We start from the raw sequence: 19,911 nt of genomic DNA on the forward strand, positions 1-19,911 counted from the left end.
CGAATTGATGGCGGTCAGATAGATACGATTTGAACCATGCCAATGCACTACCACTAATGCCAACATAATTCTCAAGTCTATTCAAGAGAATGTTGTGGTCAACAGTATCAAACGCAGCACTAAGATCCAGTAGCACTAACAGAGAGATACAACCACGATCGGACGACAAGAGTAGATCATTTGTAACTCTAATAAGAGCAGTCTCAGTACTATGGTATGGTCTAATCAAAGAAAAAGGTTCCAAAAAAATATTAAGCAGCACAACTGTTTCCAACATTGACAATAAATCAGCATATTAGAATGATTTCTAAAGTATTGTGGGACACTGAAGATTGAAGTAATAATGCTGAAAATTCATCTTAGCATCACAGAAATAAATTTTATTTTAAAGTATATAAAAATAAAAAACTGTTACTTTAAATTGCAATAATATTTCATAATATTGTTTTTTTTTTCCTGTATTTTTGCTAAAAAAATAAAACAAGAAAACAGCAGTATTTTAATATTCACATTTGTCTTAAAATATGTTTATTCACATTTGTCACGTATCTATAAAAGAAAGAACACCAAATTTGAAATGTAATGTTTGCTAGCAAGTGACACACTGAAGTTTGCTTTAGTTAGTTTTGCTAACGCTGAACATGTTTACTGAAGAATTCAGTGTGTTTATTATTAAATAGACAGTTGCAGCTGAAGCTAAAGGTGTTTTGCTGCTGTCATGTTTGATCGGTGTGTTTGCAGTTATGTTCTCCTCACATCTGCTGGATCAATAATGTCACGCCCTAAACAAATATCAAAGTCTGTGCCGTTAAAGCTCTTTCTCGGCTCAACCAAGGACAGTCCGGCGGCCTGACCTGTATTCCTCTGCATGGTTTGTTTGCATTGAACTTGGGTAATTCAGAGCAAACAGAAAACACTTGGGCAGGAATCGATACGCTCTAGAAACATCTGGTGTTGAACCGTAGAGATCATATCAAGTATTATGCATCACATCCTGTACTCAAACATCATTTCTTCAGCCCCGCAATCATCATTTGCATTATACGGCTACCGTATCTGGTCGGTATTAAAAAGGCAGTTTTTAATTTTACGCAAAATGCGATATCCGCCGTGTTATTCTGTCATGTTTTCTCCCTATTTTTCCAAACCGCGACAAACGCCGGCCTCCCTTTTCTGCGATACATCCGCTCAGCCAATCACAGCGCAGCATTTCACGCATTGTAAACAGTAAAGGAGGTACTTTGTCCTAGTTTTCAACGTTGAGTAATGTATCACAGACACATCTGACCAGTCCTTTCATAAACAAAGTGTAGAGAGAGTGTAAATAAGAGATTCACTGTGCCGTGTAGAGAGATTCGTTGATTATAATGAAACTTTGTGAGAACTAAGATGATTGACAGCTTTTAATGATTTTTAAGGGAGTTTGTAAATGAGATGTTGATTTAATACAACAGTTAAATAAACAAGAAGTTAATATTAAGTGACTGACATTGTCTGACTATAACACTGTTGGTTGATTTTGCTCTATTTCGTCAAAACAAAGTCACAACTGAGCTACTGCGCATCTCTATTCAAACACGGCCGTGTTTCCTTTACGAACGAACGTGCGTTTTTAAACGGATCTAGTGAGTCAATGAATCAATTACCCATTCATAAAGACACTCACTTGCTTTATTCCTGAATGAATCAGCCGTTCGAAGGAATCAAATGAATGAATGATTCAGTATTTAAAAAAGCCGCCACCTACTGGCAGTTTTAGTTTCATTTTTAAATCATTTAATATTTCTATATTCAAAATTTTACATTTAAAACATTAATCTCAATATGAATTTATGAATTTGATTGCACTCGTGCCATCTCTGAGCCTCATTAAACATGAAAATACACCTACAAGACACTTTTGTGTTCTTCTGTGCACCTCTGTAGTACAAATTAATTTTGTTAATACTGATTTAATTTGATTGGTAACTTATTCTTATTATGTTGTTTTAATTAGAAATTTAAAAAAGCTTATATATATATACATAAAAGATGACATACTTTTAATAAAGTAAAAAAAATGCCATTACAAAGGTAAAAACAAAATCCCCCTTTAATTCACTTTAAGGAGTCAAATATCACCTTGTAATGGGAAGGCTAATTTTTTTTTTTTATCAGATTTTTTGATTATTGATTAGAAGACAATTTTGACTGACTCCTACATTTTTAAGTTAGAAGCACAAGTGCTCCTAAAAAGAAAAGTAAGCGTAGAGCCCTGCTGGATTTAATGCATTTTGGGGGACAAAAATAATCAGTTTTTATAATAAATGTCTGAAAATTAAAATCTAGATTTAAATTTTTAATGTTATTGTAACCTAAAGATGCTGTGTGAAAATTTGAAACAGAAAATAGTGGTTTTCGTCTAGTCACTTTCTTGGTAAAGAAAACACATTTTTACTTAAATTAATCAAAATGGATTTATAGCGTTTTGGAATCACTCTCTCTCTTTCTCCATATATTTTTAGAAATCCTAGCTAGCCGAATTATATACACTAGCCGGGATTTGAACTCGGGTCACCCACAGCGCAATGGCGCTATGTGGCTACACGCTAACCACGAGACTAATGGTGCTGACAGAAATTATACATTTTATATTAAATATATACATAAAATATACATTTTATATCTTATTAATTATATTTAAATATTTTCAAAATAGAATATAATGTAATATATGTTCATAGATTATTTATGAAGGGCATTTTGGTTGGTCTATATTAGAATCTAAATATATATTATATCATTATACATTTATATGTAGTATTTTATATTAATAATATAAAAAGGTATTTATGTATTTTTAAATGATATTTAAATGTTTTCTATATTATATGTATTTGTAGATCAGTTCTAATAATTTTCTCTTTCTTGGCTGGTTCAGATTATACTTTTGAAATCAATAAAAAAATTATAATCATACATTGAAATAAATTATTCATGTGTTTATATTTATAATATGTATTTATATATTTTAAATGATATTTGCATATTTTCAATATATTATATTATTTTATAAATACATTATAAATAAAAAATGTATGCCTATTTTGTATTTATATAAAATGTATTTATATATTTGTAAAATATATTTTAAATATTTTTGCGTATGTGTGTGTATATATAATTGTATTATTTGCACGCTACTCAATGGCGTTTTGCTTGTCTTGTGTTTCAGACAGTACAGGCCCAAACGCAACGTGTCATTTCTGCACAACGGGACGAAGGTTGCGGCTTATACCCCCAAGACTTTCGTCTTTTTGCCTGAGAAATCAGTTGGAGACCCGAATGTGGATATGGTGACGACGGTGAACATCCCGGCCGTGGTGAGTGTGTGTGTGTGTGTGTTTGGAGAACGCAGATGTTTTACTCTTCAGTTGGTCCGATTCTCACATTCTGGTTTCCTCAAACAGGCCGTGATAAATCGGGTCAAAGGCGCAGGATTCTGGGTTTCCTCTGGTATCTCCATGTATATGGGCTCCATCGGCACCACCATGTTCATGACGCACTCGGTGCAGGAGCTGCTCTGGGGCTTCAAGGACCCGCTGCTCACCCGACTGAAAACCATAAAGCCAGAAACGGACGAGTACTTCGGTCTCATGCTAAACGTGAGTCTCTGATCGCACGCGCATCTGCGGATCCTTCTGCAGGAACAAGTTACACGTTATATATAAATGCTAATATATTTAATTTATAAAATTATGTTTACGTTAATTATTAATTATTATTATTTAATACTATTTATTAATATTAATATTTAATATTAATATATACATTTATATTTAAACGTTTTTATATTTTATAAAATAAATTATTATTATTTTATAAAATATATTTTTATTGTTGATTATATTAAAATATATTGTAACTTTTTTTGTTACATTTATGTATAATTTTAATAAACTTAATACTAAATACTGTTTATTTATGATAAATTATCTAATTTATAAACTATCCAAAAAAATTCTAAAATGATATTTAAGTTGATTATTAATAATTACTTAAATATTAAATATTATTGTACTATTAATACTTAATATTACTATGCGCATTTATATTTAAACATTTTTATATTTTATAAAAATGTTTTATATTTTTTATATTTTATAATATATATTTGTATTGATTATATTACATTACATTTCACCAAATATATATATATATATATATATATATATTTGAATACCGTTTTAATATTCATATTAAATTAATAAATAATAATACAATTAATACAAGTTAGTAAAAAAATATGTGAAATATTATTGCAATTTAAAATAGTGTTTTTCTATTTTAATATACTTTAAAATAGAATTTGTTCTGTTATGTTTCGCATAATTGATTTAAAATGGACTTTTTTTGTAACAATATTCACTATCGTTTTAAGTTTGGGGTCAGTGAATTTTTCTTTCTTTCATTCTTTAAAAGAAATTAATACTTATATTCAGCAAGGATGTGTTAAATTCATAAAAATTGATAGTAAAGACTAGTGTTAATTATTTAAAAGAACTTTAATAATTGTTGGAAGAATATTGTAAAATGCTGTCAAATGTAGTAAAAATCTAAGATCATCTGTTAACACATCTGTTCTGTTGCAGTAATCTAATCTATTATTAATTTTATTTCTAATATGTTTAATAAAAAAATAATAATATTAATTCATTAAATTAGATTAAATATTTTTTAAATTTATATTTTATTAAACTTATTTTTATCCATTTTATAAAATAAATTAAAATTATTTTATAATATAATATAATTACAATGTATTTCACATTTTTATTGTGACGTCATTCACATATCTCGTCTGTTCTTGTGTTGTCAGAAAAACGGCAGTGATGACGGTGAGTTCGTGTATCACACCGGAGAGCACAATTACCTGGACTTTGGCCGCATTTACACCTGGAAGGGAGAAAAGTAAAGACTCAGATTCTCCTGAATATCCTATTTTATGAAGCGGAGCTGGAGATGATTTATGGTTGATGTGCTTTGTGTGTCAGGATGCTGTCCTTCTGGAAAACCAACCAGAGTAACATGATCAACGGCACCGACGGCAGCGCCTTCCACCCGTTCCTGAGCAAAGAAGAGCGGCTGGACGTCTTCACCGCTGACCTCTGCAGGTACCGCTATCTGCAATATGCAATGTCAGGTTATTAGACAATTAGACAACTTAGCAATGCAATCAGCGCTTTCAGAGCCAGAATATTAATGCAATAAAACGGTCAGCTGTGATATTAGTCAATCGTAGTAGAGCTGTGGTGACATTAGTTCTGATTTGTGAAAGAGCACATGTCCATCCAGTTTAATTTCATAAAACGCTCAACCTTTGTACAGGATGACTTTTTCAAAGTACGACCAGTCGTGTTCGATACAATAAAGCGTCGATTGTAAGTCCTGAAGCGGTTGTTCTCATGTGAGGGTGGGTCTGCTGTACCTGTGGTTATTTGTGAAGGCTGATGTCTGCGTGTGTTTGGCAGCACATGTGTTTTCTGTAGTGTCTCGATAAGAACAGGACCATAAATCACACGCCATCCGGACACAGAACATGCCGTAATATAATAGAGAAGGCATCTGTTTAAGCCATTCCATGGGAACTTTCTGAAATTCATCACGTGGATGCCAGTGTCTCCACCACTGCTTTATATATATATATATATATATATATATATATATATATATATAGGTTTTTTAATTAACTTTTTTTAAAAAAATATTTGTATTTAAAATTAGTTTTTATTTTTTATTTTTTTGTAATTTTTTAATGTGCTTTAATTTTTTGTTAGTTTTTGCTCTTTTTGAATATTACTATTTTTTTTATTAATGTTTTTTGTTTTTTCGTTTTTTTATTTAATTTTCAGTGTTTTTCATTTTATTATTTATGTAATGTTTCAGTTTTATTTTTTATTTATTCAGAGTAATGTTGTTTACATTTTAATTTTTATTTTTTTAAAGGTAGATTTAAATTTTTTTAAATAAATTTATATATACAAACTATTTATTTGTTTATTCATTATATGATTTCATTGTTCAGGCCTTATTTATTTATTTTTTTATTTTTATTTTTAAAAAGTCAGTTCCCCTTTCATCTTGTTTTCTTTTTATTATTATTATTTTCATACAATAATGACAATGTCTTAGATAAAATGTCTTTGTAAGGACACACACAGCTCTATATATTGTAGCTGAAGTTCCTTTTTAAAACAGCCATTTGTGAAAATGCAGAAGTTGTGAGTCACACAGCAAATCTTTATTCGTCAGCTCGACCTCTACTCCACTGATGTGAAATCAGCATGAAATGGGACCAAAGGTCCAAACCTCCCAAATTCTCACTGACATTAGCGTTTGCCGCAAACTCACACTCTGTGTGGGAACAGAACTTTACTCCAATTCTCTGTAATATCGTTACAGAAATTTACTGGGCTGATGGGACATTTTACAATATGCTTGCAGGCTTAAGCAAGAGAATAAATGGCTGTAGAGCTCAGACCGTGATACTTTACACATGGGAAAATATTCAAAGTATTATCAAATAATTTATTATTTAAATAAAATTTTAAATGTAATGTTAGTTTATTTACAGTGCAGTTAAGTTTTTAATCCACCTATATGTAAGTTTTTTTGTTACCTGTTTCTGTACTTTTTAAAATAAATAATTGTAAATGTAAAGACTTAATTATGTCATCTTATATAATGATTTATTTATTTATTTGTTTGTTTATTTAACGAGTGTTATATAGTCTATTACCAGTTGTTTGCATTATTTATTTATTATTTATTTAATTTTTCAGTTTAATTTTTAATTAAAATACATTTGTAAAAAAAAAAAAAAATATATATATATATATATATATATATATATATATATTCATTTATTATATTATTTCATTGTTCAGGTATTTATTTTTTATTTTTTATTTAAAAAAATTCAAACCCTCTTTATCAATAATTTGTATTATTTATTAATTATTTATTTAATATTTCAATTTTATTTTTAATTTTTTTAATATCTCTATGTTAGAGGGACTTAAAATCTTTTTTTAATTTTAAAATCTTTTTTCTGTTACTTTGACCTTTCATAAACTTAAAATAATAATTTTATCAAATATTTATTCAGTATAATGGTATGTAACCTATTATCAGTTACTTGTATTGTTTATTTATTTAGCATTTACATTTTATTTTTAATTTATTTAGAGTAATGTTCAGTTCTTAAATAATTGTATACAATGCGTTGTCATTTATTTAATGACATGTATTTTGGCTTTCCGCTTCAGTTTCCTCTCTACGTGTGTCAGCCGATGATGTATGGCGAGTGACGCATGCCGTTATTTTAATACTCCATATAATATGTGTCCTGGTCATCCCTTGACCTTTCACCTGGAGCCCAGTTGACCCGTACGTCTCACCCCGGGCTCTATTTTCAGTGGGAACTCTGCCCTAAACCGCCCGTCTTTGTTCGGTGCGGAAAGAATCCCGCGTGTTCTGCCGTCACACATGGTTTCTCGAGAACAGATTCCAACCTGGAATGTTTTCAAACCACTTTTAACCTAGTTGACCGTGAGCGACGGGCCCTCGGCTTATTGTGCAGGCGGGAGACAGCTGGCCTTGTCCTTTCCCGCTGACTCCTCACCCAGATTTTTAAAGGAAAGGTGACTGCAGGAACAGTGTGTGTAACCTTTGTACATGGTTTAATGGGGCTGGGGTCTGTCTGGAAAACTAATTTCCCCCGATCAGAATCAGCTCAAAACAAACACGCGTGATCACATGGCTGCTGTTTGTTACCGAACATTGTTCCTGTGTTGTTTAAAAGCGGGTTTCCGAATGCATGCTTAAAAGAGAACACCTAATACTGAACACAGGCTCGCTCGAGCATCCTGGGGTCAGAGGGTCACATCTGCCAGGGTAATCTGAATTTGTTGGGCAGCATATGTGCTAAACATGGTATGATGACTCTTCTACAGGTCCATCCACATGCGCTTTGAGAAAGAGGTGGAGGTGAAGGGAATCCCGGCGTATCGCTTCACGCCGCCCCGGGCCGTGCTGGCCAGTGGCAAAAACAACCCAGAAAACGAGGGATTCTGCCTGACGAAGAAATGCCTGGACGACGGCGTGCTGGATGTGTCTGTGTGTCGGAAAGGTGCGGTAATGCATATATGCATACGTGAATTGCAATTTCATTTAATCGTTCATTTTTTACTTTAGTTCTTGCTCGTTGTCTTGTGTGTTTCTGTTGTGCACATGTGATTTATTGCCCTCTGTTAACCACTCACACACACATAACCTAGTCACCTGACTCCAGCACATTCCTCATTTCGTCCTGCTGTGTTTTTATGTTAAACACATGCTACATTCATGAACACAGAGATCTGATGGTGTTCCAATAGCCACTAAAAACACACACGTTTATCTGACCGTCAAAAAAAGTTAGGACTTACCCAAGACTGCGTGATTCATTGTATGAAGCTCATCAGAATGTGAAGAATTTGTCATACTGTTGCTATACAGTTTCTAAGGTGTTTTAGGCTGTTGCTAAGTAGTTGCTAGGGTGTTCTGAGTGTTTTGTCTGTTGCTATACAGTTTCTAGGGTGTTCTAGGTATTTTAAGCTGTTTCTATGTAGTTGCCAGGGTGTTTGTGTGTTTTAGACTGTTGCTATGCAGTTGTTAGGGTGTTCTGAATGTTTTAGGCAGTTTCTAGGGTGTTACAGGTGTTTTAGGCTGTTGCTATGCAGTTTCTAGGGTGTCCAAAGTGTTTTTGGGCTGTTGTTATACAGTTTCAATAGTGTTCTGGGTGTTCCAGGCATTTTAGTCTTTTTTTTTTTTGTTTGTTTCTACGGTGTTTTAGACTGTTGCTATGCAGTTGTTAGGGTGTTCTGAGTGTTTTTAGGCTGTTGCTATGCAGTTCATAGGGTGTTCTAGGTATTTTAGGCTGTTTCTATGTAGTTGCCAAGGTGTTTGAGTGTTTTTAGACTGTTGCTATGCAGTTGTTAGGGTGTTCTGAATGTTTTAGGCAGTTTCTAGGGTGTTACAGGTGTTTTAGGCTGTTGCTATGCAGTTTCTAGGGTGTTCTGAGTGTTTAGTCTGTTGTTATGCAGTTTCCAGGGCGTTTGAGTGTTTTTAGTGTGTTGTTATGCAGTTTCTAGGGTGTTTTGAGTGTTTAGTCTGTTGTTATGCAGTTTCTAGGGTGTTTAGTCTGTTGCTATGCAGTTTCTAGGGTGTTCTGAGTGTTTAGTCTGTTGTTATGCAGTTTCCAGGGTGTTTGAGTGTTTTTAGTCTGTTGCTATGCCGTTTCTAGGGTGTTTGAGTGTTTTTAGTCTGTTGCTATGCAGTTTCTAGGGTGTTTAGTCTGTTGTTATGCCGTTTCTAGGGTGTTTGAGTGTTTTTAGTCTGTTGCTATGCCGTTTCTAGGGTGTTTAGTCTGTTGCTATGCAGTTTCTAGGGTGTTTTGAGTGTTTAGTCTGTTGCCATGCCATTTCTAGGGTGTTTTGAGTGTTTGGTCTGTTGCTATGCAGTTTCTAGGGTGTTTAGTCTGTTGCTATGCAGTTTCCAGGGTGTTTGAGTGTTTTTAGTCTGTTGCTATGCAGTTTCTAGGGTGTTTAGTCTGTTGCTATGCCGTTTCTAGGGTGTTTGAGTGTTTTTAGTCTGTTGCTATGCCGTTTCTAGGGTGTTTGAGTGTTTTTAGTCTGTTGCTATGTAGTTGCTAGAGTGGTTTGAGTGTTTTTAGTAGGGCTACATGATAAATTGCATACGCATCTCGTCAGTTAAGCCAGTTCTGTGATTAGTAGTAAATCTCCATCACATGCGTTCAGCTGGAACAGCAATTAATACACAGAGCTGTAAATCACTGACAAGCTACGCAAAATCACGCTCATAATCGCAGATGAATCGCATTTGATAATGAGCGATAGATTTTGCGTAGGTGTTGCTATGTAGTTACAGTGTTTTTAAGCAGCTTCTTCTTCTGGTGTGAAAATACTTCCTTGAATTTTTTTTTCAGATCTAAGTGGATTCTGGGTATTATTTTGATCCATTTTGAAACTCACACACATAATAACTGCTGACCTTCCTCTCATATCTGTGTTTGTGTTTTATGGTTTGGTGTCACACTGTGCTCATGTGAGCTTCAGTACACGCTTACAATATTGCCAAAGCATTCGAGGGCTGGCATATTACAGGTGTATGAAATAACACACACACACACACATTCAGAGTGAGTGTTGCCAAACATGAGGGCTGGAAAACTCTCACCTCTGTCCTAGTAACGCAGGAGTCTAATTTCCTCCAGTGTGTTGAGAACAGAAGCGTTAAATCCATCTGGGTTACTCGCGGTCACTCCTTATTGTTTTTATGCTCAATGTCAGAGTTCCCTGCGTCTTCTTATGAGACGAGGTTCCTTTTTAATGTCATGACAGGATGAAGCTCTGCAACTCTCAAGGGGCTTGTATGAGAAAAGGCATTGTTAAGACAAGTTGAGGAGGGGACGTCATTTCTGCTGTTGGATGAATGAAAACATTTTTGATGACTGTTGTTCTGTGAATTTAAAAGACATCCCTTTATCTGACAAGGTCACTGACTTTGAATGAAAGAAGCGGGTAAAACAGTATGTACTGAACGTTTGACTCATTGTTTTGTTTTTAATTCATTGAGTGAGTCCAGTATCATCCTGTTTCATCTTTAAGTGAAACTAAACATCAGGTTTTACCCTGAAAAATTTTTTTTATTTATTTATTTTGTTTATTTAATCGGTATAATGCATATTCATGAACAGTGGTTGCAATTTATATATATGAAATAATTATTTTAAATCATATATATATATATATATATTTTTTTTTTTTTTTTTTTTTGGAAAGAAGTCTCTTCTGCTCACCAAAAGTACAGTAAAAACAGTAATATTGCGATTGGATGTAATTATTTAATTGTTGTCGTTTGTCTCAGGTGCTCCTGTCGTTGTGTCGTTCCCTCACTTTCATCTGGGTGATGAGAAGTACTCCAAAGCTATCGATGGCATTTCTCCAGTCCATGAGAAGCATCAGACATTTCTGGATCTAAACCCTGTGAGATTTTCACAAATCCTGTGTTGATCTTCGTGATTATGTCTAATTCTGTAATGTATTTTTTCCTGTCTGAAATATTTTTGCCATATAATTAGTTTGATTGCTGTAGGATGTAATTTATCTCAGATTTACTAACACATGCGTGCACAATTATCCATGGTCTTGATAAATGTTGCGGTGGGTGGTGAAATGCTGAAAACTGCAAAAAGAACTGACTCAGGAAAGATGCCAACGAATGCATAATGAATGGTTCCATAAATGCACATCTTCTTTGTTGCATGCACAAATTCTAATAGACTAATAGAAAAGAAAAAAGTTATTAATGAAGTTCATGGATAATTGCGCATGTAATTGTTAGTAAATTTGAAACTAATTTCATGCCATGCTATCTGGCTCAGATCTTGTCTTATTTTTCTCAGACCATGGGAGTGCCTGTTCGTGCCATGAAACGAGCCCAGATCAACATTCACCTTGAGAGAGTCACTGGCTTTCCGTAATTGATGCTTTCCTGTGTGCTATATTTACTTGAACCGTGCTGTTAGACAGCCGTGAATATGTGTGTGTGTTTTATAGTTTTACAGCTGAAGGTCTTTGTCTTTTTGTCCTTTGTTTCCTCAGTTTGACCAGGAATCTCAACAACACCATTTTCCCCATTGTGTTTCTGAATGAGGTGAGAGTCAGAAGTTCCTCCTGAGCTGGATGATTTAGTAGCCGACAGGTTCATCTCCTGTTAAACTGCTGCTTGTTTTTCTGCTGTGTTTTTGCAGTCGGTGTTGATTGACGACGCTTCGGCCGCGAGGATTCAGAAGCTGCTGCTCGTTGTGACTCTGGTCTCTCATTTCCCGCTCATCCTCATGGCTCTGGGAGGCATTCTGCTGATTGTCTGCATCATCCTTGCCTTTCGCTTCTATCAGAACAAGGTAATATAACCGCAGAGACCCCCCTAGCAACCACTTAGCAACGGTCTAGCAACACCCTAGCAGCTCTGGTCTTCTAAGTTCCCTAGAACATTCGAACAGCTGCTTAGTAACACTCTAGTAACAGCTTAGAACACACTATCAACTGCCTAGCAACACCCTAGCAACTTTAATATTATAATTTCCACAGAACACCCAAACAAATGCCTAGCAACACCCTATTAACTACCTAGAATACCCCAGCAACCACCCAAACAACCACCTAGCAACACCCTAGCAACTTAATAACCCTCACGTAACTCCCTAGAAACTGCTTAGTAACATCCTATTAACCACCTAGAGCACCCTAGTCACCATTGTAACCATTCAGAACACATTAACAATTGCTAGCGACACCCTATCAACTCTGGTCTTCTCATTTCCCCAGAACATCCTAACAACCACCTAGTAACACCCTAGTGACCATTCAAAACACACTAACAACTGTCTAGCAACACCCTAGCAACTTTATTATTTTCTTCTCTCCAAAACACCCTATCAAGCATCTAGAAACACCCTAACAACTGCCTAGCAACACCCTATTAACCAACCAGAATATCCAAACAACCACCTAGCAACACCCTAGCAACTTTGGTCCTCTTATTTTCGCAAAAAACCTAACAACCTTTGTGTAACTTCCCAGCAGCTGCTTAGTAACGCCCTGTTAACCACCTAGAACATCCTAGTAACCATTCAGAACACGTTAACAACTGCCTAGCAACACCCTAGCAACTTTAGTCTTTTCATTGCCCCAGAACATCCTAACAACCATCTAGTAACACCCTAACAACTGCCTAGTAACCTGCTAATAACCACCCAGAACACCCAAACAAGCACCTAGCAACACCCTAGCAACTTGGGTCTTTTTGTTTTCCCAGAACACCCTAATAACCCTCATGTAACACCCTAGCAACTGCTTAGTAATACCCTATTAACCACCCAGAACACCCTAGTAACCATTCAGAACACCTGAACAACCACCTAGCGACACCCTGGGAACTTTGGTCTTCTTGTTTTCCCAGAACACCCTAGCAAACCTTGTGTAACACCCCAACAACCATCTAGAAACATCCTAACAACCACCTAGTAACACCCTAGTAACCATTCAAAACACACTAACAACTGTCTAGCAACACCCTAGCAACTTTATTATCTTTTCATTTTCATTGCCCCAGAACATCCTAACAACCATCTGGTAACACCCTAACAACTGCCTAGTAACCTGCTAATAACCACCCAGAACACCCAAACAACCACCTAGCAACACCCTAGCAACTTGGGTCTTTTTGTTTTCCCAGAACACCCTAATAACCCTCATGTAACACCCTAGCAACTGCTTAGTAATACCCTATTAACCACCCAGAACACCCTAGTAACCATTCAGAACACCCGAACAACCACCTAGTGACACCCTGGGAACTTTGGTCTTCTTGTTTTCCCAGAACACCCTAGCAAACCTTGTGTAACACCCTAACATCCACCTAGTAACACCCTAGTAACCATTCAAAACACACTAACAACTGCCTAGAAACACCCTATTAACTACCGGAACACCCTGGTAACCATTCAGAACACACCAACAACCACCTGTGCAAACCCCAGCAACACTTTGGCAAAATACAAGGACACCACAGCAAATATTTAGCAATGTGTTTGCTCTCACACAGAATGCCTTAACAAAAACACATAGTGATCTGTCTGTCTGAGAGACTTCAAACCTTCAAACTACATAAAAATTGTCTTAAAGGTCACAGAGTGTGTGTATGTGCATGTGAATGTTCAGGCTTTTCAGAGAAGTCTTTATTATTCTCCATCTTATTCTTCACTTTCCCACCAAAGTTTGAACTGAAACCCAAAATGTCTTTGACTGTCAGCACAGTTCACATGCACTAAAGCACTAAAGATCATTCCATGAATATTTCTGAGTGGGTTTGTTGTGGAAGCTGAATGCTATTCTTCCAGATCAGCCTTTATGAATCAATATTCTCATTCACATGCTTGCTGCTGTAGAGCCGAGAAAAATAAAGGACATGTGAAGCTTGAGAAAATCAGACAGATATGATACTATGATGTGACAGTAACTCAATCTACACGCAGCAAACAAAAATATGTTCTGAGAACGTTTTTCTAGCGTTGCAATTATGTTATGAAAAATCAGTTCTGAATATTCACAATGTAAAAGTGTTTTAAAAGCATTTCACTGCATGTCATTCAAAATGCCCAGGTTTTTAAATATTTTTAAAATGTTTAATGCAGCTAGTATGGATAAAATCCTCACTTATTTTAGTTTCAGACAAATAATACTCATATAGCAAACATAAGTTACATCATTTGATCTATTTAAAACGACACTGGCCATAGTAGTTTCATTTTGTTAGTCACAGCTTGTGTTCTGAAGAGGTGGCGTGATGATGGCGTGATGGTGGCGTGACTGTGGTTCGATTGCATGTTTTTCTGCCTGTGGTTTATATAGATGAATATGCTTCCTGTCTCAACTCAAACGACTAACCGACACATGCTGCTCTCATGATCACTTTGCTAACCTACTACCCATAACATGCACATGTTTTTGCTTACTAACATCTTGGCTTGTATGTCATTCTAACCTGATGAACATCATGCTGATCTGGTTTTGTTTAGACTGATGTGAAGCGCTTTGATTTCGCTGAGGCTTTCCGCTGCTCTCCTGTAAGTTCAGCACTCATTAATCATCTGACTATACTAGTTCAGGCCTGTGTCACATATCTTCGATTCTCAAGAAACGCATTAACTGATCAAATGCAAACCATAAATGCAATGCAAGCCACTTTGGAGAAAAGCATCTGCCAGATGCATGAATAAAAATGAAATAAATGCAACAGAAAACGTTGATATGCACTATATACGGTCTTTTAGTAATATAAACAGTTTATGGCTTCACTTTGTGCTCTGGATTATTAGATTAACTAGCATTTGTAAATGTGAGCTGCCTCGTGTCATTTGATTATTCCCATACGAAAATGTAAGACATAACATAGATTGCACTATAACAAGACTGATATTGCCACAAATGTTGCCTAAAAGGCAATTATCTAATTTTCACATATGTAATTCTCTGGTTAGATGAAGATTTTATAGCATATATATAAAATTTCCCATTGTGAAATGTTCATATGTTAATAATATCTATATGATGATTTTATAAGCAGCTACCATATATGTCAACAAAATATATACATTTATTTTTACATGCATCTTTATTAATACAACCTATATACAAAAAACTTTTATGCATTTATTAAATGCATGTCTTTTATTTATATTTACTTCATATATCAATATCAACATGTCATGATGGGTTTTAGTGTGATGTATATGTCCAAAAATGTATTGCACACATAAACATATTTTTATATTTTCATAGGTTTCTAGTAGGTTTTATATGTTTTTACTTCATATAAATTGAATTTTTTATTTACATACTATATATTACATCTGTGTTTGGGAACTTGTTCACTTCCAATAACCATTTTAGTATTCAGAGTTTGAGTTCACTTACTATTTAGTGCAATCTTTAACAACACAATTTAGTCTCTCCCAAGACAGAATCAAACACCAGGTGTGAAAATATACATGCATTTACATGCATTATTAATGGAAATACTAAAAGATGTGTGAAACAGGCTTAACTCACTTCAGCTTGAACTGAATCACTAACTAGGCTGGTTAATCATATGATGCTTGCAAACTAGTTTAAGAACTAAAACATGCTGCAAGTACATGAACTTGTAGTGTTTTCCAAATGTCTCTGTTCCAAATGTGTTCTTGCATTTGGATAAAGTATGTTTCATACTCATGCACGTATACTAATTCAGTCTTTTTGTCTTTTCTTTCTTTATTATAGCCATCTGCAAAGAAAGACACATCGTATGCTCCTGTGAGCGCCAAAGTGGACGATCAAGACGAGAAAAACGGAACCTATGTTGGGATGACGCCCGTGGACAAGTCTTAAACCACTGTGTGTGTGTGTGTGTGTGTGAGTGTGTGTGTGTGTTTGGGTGTGTGTGTGTTTGTCACAGATGAGGTCACTTTCAGTAGTCAGCAGAGCAGTGTGTGTTAGTCATCAGATTTACACACTGACTCCTCCTCAGGACTGACGCAAACAAGCATCTCGATGAAGGAATGAAGAGCGTCTCTGCACACACACACACACACACACTTCAGACTCATTCAGCATCTGTTTCATTTCATATTTAAGTACTTTGACACACATTAAAGCTGCTGTCAGTGATTTTTTTAGGAGTATCACACATTTAATATTGAGAAATCTCAGCTGCATCTGTTAAGACACTCAATTCTAACCCAAATGACACTCGCAGACCTAATGACGAGCTCACATCTTAAGATTTTAATTGCATATTAAAGTCTGGGTTTTAACATTAACTTATGTGATGCTTATCTGTCAGTCATACATAATGTCAGATTTCTAAACACACACAAAAACAATCATGCTAGATTTTATTTTCTATTTGTATTTTATTTACACAATCATATTTTCAAAATGCATTTATTCTGCTTAGAATCAGCATAAATCTGTTCATTGTAAAAACAATTACATTAATTCATTTCAAAAGTGCAAACATGGTTAAAATGTGTATATAACTGTGAAAGAAGCAATATTCAGTTGAAACTTTTTTATGTGAGTAAAAATCTGGTCACTGTGTATTTAAAGCACATGCAGTTAATTAGTACTATTACAGAAATCTGACTAGTTTCATTTATACATGACAGACAAATATGCATCACATTAAGTTTGGAACTGTGCAATTCAACTTTTATATGCAATTCATACACACAAATCTTAACTTCAGGCCTTTTTTTGAGTGCAGGGGAGTGGCCTGTTTTTTGAGCCAATCAGAAACATTAATTTTACATGTTCAGATTTGCAGACCTCAGTTTGGCGTGTGCGTTGTGTTGTGTCTTAGTGGGTGGTTTTTCGTATAAAGTGGGTGTGTGTCATTTAGTGGGCGGGGTTTGGCATAGAGGGCTTGCGTAGCTTAGTGGGTGGGGTTTAGTACAGGGGTGTGTGCCGTTTAGTGGGCGGGGTTTGACAAGCATCTGTGTCATTTAGTGCGTTGAGTTTGACTGTGTGTGTGTTTTAGTGGGTGGGGTTTAACACAGAAGGAGTGTCTTAGTGGGTGGAGTCAGTGGGTGGGTTTGACATAAAGAGCATCTATGTCATTTAGTGGGTGGAGTTTTACAGTGTGTGTGTGTTTGTTCAGTGGGTGGGTTTAGTATAGCGGGCGTGTGTGGGCGGGGTTCAACACAGAAGGCGTGTCTTAGTGGGTGGAGTCAGAGAGTGAGTGTCTCAGTGGGTGAAGTTTCATATAGGGGGGTTTGTGTGTTAGTGGGCGGGGTTTGACAAAGCGTCTGTCATTTAGTGGGTGGAGTGTATGTGTGTGTGTGTTTTGTTTAGTATAGAGGGCTTGTGTGTGGCTTAGTGGGCGGGACTTAACACAGAAGGTGTGTCTCGTAGTGGGCGGAGTCAGGGTGATTGTAGTCATAAAAGCTCCTGAAATCACTTACAGCATCTTTAACAATCAGACACTATGTTCAGAGTTTTCAAACCTCTTAAAAGGCCAAACAAAAGCAACTTTATATTTGTTACCAAATGGTCCGTTCACACAGGACGTGTTCCTGCATTTAAAAACAACTGAATTGAGATCAGTGAAATAGAACAGAAAAAGTAGTTTTACCTTGACATACGGTGCTGAGCGTCCTGTGTGAACGACCCACGTGTGACTGAACCTGCTGTGCCTTTCATTACAAACTCTTGTGTTGTTTTATTTGACATCACATTACCGTGCCTTGATTTGATAAGTGTAAAATACTACAGTTGATTTAGTCGATGTTATGGAATATAATCTAACGTCTGCAGTCATTTCGTTCAGACTCACGTCTGTAAACATGATCTTTGATCCTCAAACACTGAACACAGACGACCGTCTGAATGATTTTAGATGAGAATTGTTCTGAAATGAAGATAATCTGTAAGTATTATTAGACGGCAGGACTGCAATGAGATTGCAGTTCTTTTAGTGTTACTGAACTAATATTTCAGGATGTTTTCTGGAATATGAACAGGAGTGTTTTCAAAGGTTCAATCTGTATATTTTCGTCGTTTAGCAGACAGGATCACACGTGTGTTTTGACAAGTTACTGTTTAATGTGTTTGTACTGGCTTTGCTTAAACTAGATGCTTCGGTATATCATAACACGATAACCTCGTATTATAACTCAAGGTATTATCATATTGCACTAAAATACACAATATTACATATAATTCTGAAGCTGCACGTTTAACGCACTGTGTTTTATGAGATGGTCACTGGTTTCAATCTCTGAGCCGTTTATTTGAGTTTGATGATTTTTTTAATGTTATATTAATGTGCCAAACCTGATTGAGTCTAATCAAAAAATAAATACTGCACTCGATGAGTTTGATTCGCTTGGATGTCCGGAAAAAAAACAAAAAACATCTGTGTTCAAATGAGTGTTTGAGACTGAATGTAATGTAATTTAAAAGCCTTTTGTGTCTTTTCAGCATTTCAGGTGTTAAATGATGCAGAATCTTGCCTTCGTCAGTGTATAAAACTCAGTGGCCTTCCATCTTTGAACGCAGACTGTTTAATGTCTTCTGCATCTGTCCAGCTCTTAGATTTCTATAATAAGACTGCACAAATAATTGTACAGTTTTGTATATAAATGAAGCCTGTTTCCTGTGGATTTATAAGAAAATACAATAAAAAGTCTTTCTGAAAGGCACATTTGGTCAGTTTGTTTTCTGTTCTATATTTTATAATAGCTTTTTATCATAATTATTTAAAATAAATCCTTTTCTGAATTTTATTTCAGATTTATTTATATTTATTTTTTTGTAAAACAAGTCTTTTCTGCTCACCAAGCCTGCATTTATTTGATTCAAAGTAAAGCAAAAAACAGTAAAATTGTGAAATATTTTTGCTATTTAAAACAACTGCTTTCTATTTGAATATATTGTAAAATGTAATTAAATGCTGTGATGCGCAGCTGAATTTTCAGCATCATTACTTCAGTCTTCAGTGTCACATGATCATTCAGAAATCATTTTAATATGCTGATTTGCTGTTAAAGAAACATTATTATTATTATTATTATTATTATTATTATTATTATTATCATCATCATTATTATTTAAAACAGCTGAGTACATTTTTACAAAGATTCTTTGATGAATAGAAGTAATGATGCTAAAAATTCAGCTTTAAAGTCACAGGAATAAATTACATTTTAAAATATATTTAAATAGAAAACAGGTAAAAATATTTACAAGTAAAAATTGTATGTTTTTGATGTACTTTGAATCAAATAAATGCAGGTTTGGTGAGCAAAAGAAAAAAAAAAACATAAGTCTAAAAATCAAAAATGTTTGACTTCTGGTTTAAATTAACTGCTTTTATTCAAGAAAAAAAAAAGTATATTTAAGGTCACTGACTCAGCCTGGAGACATTCATTTATACCAAAATATATTGGTTAAATTGGGTAAAAATAACTCTGTAGGGTAACAGTTGTAGGTTACCACTTTGTACAATGTACTCAAAAATATTGTTTGGTATTATTTTACTGAATATAATATATACATAATTGATAATTACTACAACCAAAACTGGTTTTATTTTATTTATTTTATTTTATTTTATTTTATTTTATTTTATTTTATTTTATTTTATTTTATTTTATTTTATTTTATTTTATTTTATTTTATTTTATTCACCCTCTGTTCATTGAGGTCTGTGTGTGTCGTTGCTCCTCCTCGCCGCTGGGTGGCGACAGTAGCGGTAACAGCAGTG

At 34.8% G+C, this 19,911-nt stretch overlaps 2 protein-coding genes across 2 annotated transcripts in view; both read left to right on the forward strand.

The window, feature by feature from the left end:
* Positions 1–18,847, forward strand: part of scarb2b (scavenger receptor class B, member 2b) — a 32,217-nt gene extending 13,370 nt beyond the window's left edge. Inside the window, exons 3-12 of the mRNA XM_051092909.1 lie at positions 3,215–3,362; positions 3,450–3,644; positions 4,859–4,950; positions 5,034–5,153; positions 7,995–8,170; positions 10,969–11,087; positions 11,507–11,580; positions 11,706–11,757; positions 11,855–12,007; positions 15,927–18,847. Coding sequence (XP_050948866.1) covers positions 3,215–3,362; positions 3,450–3,644; positions 4,859–4,950; positions 5,034–5,153; positions 7,995–8,170; positions 10,969–11,087; positions 11,507–11,580; positions 11,706–11,757; positions 11,855–12,007; positions 15,927–16,034 — 1,237 coding nt within the window. The 3' untranslated portion in view covers positions 16,035–18,847. The remainder of the gene's footprint in view (positions 1–3,214; positions 3,363–3,449; positions 3,645–4,858; positions 4,951–5,033; positions 5,154–7,994; positions 8,171–10,968; positions 11,088–11,506; positions 11,581–11,705; positions 11,758–11,854; positions 12,008–15,926) is intronic.
* A 1,063-nt stretch (positions 18,848–19,910) lies between these two features.
* LOC127152022 (UPF0729 protein C18orf32 homolog) overlaps position 19,911 on the forward strand; it is a 3,055-nt gene continuing 3,054 nt past the window's right edge. Inside the window, exon 1 of the mRNA XM_051092415.1 lies at position 19,911. This exon is cut by the window's right edge and continues 88 nt beyond it. The gene's annotated coding sequence lies outside the window, so the exon portion shown is untranslated.

Source organism: Labeo rohita, chromosome 21 (genome assembly GCF_022985175.1).
Source record: "Labeo rohita strain BAU-BD-2019 chromosome 21, IGBB_LRoh.1.0, whole genome shotgun sequence".
NCBI lineage: Eukaryota > Metazoa > Chordata > Actinopteri > Cypriniformes > Cyprinidae > Labeo > Labeo rohita.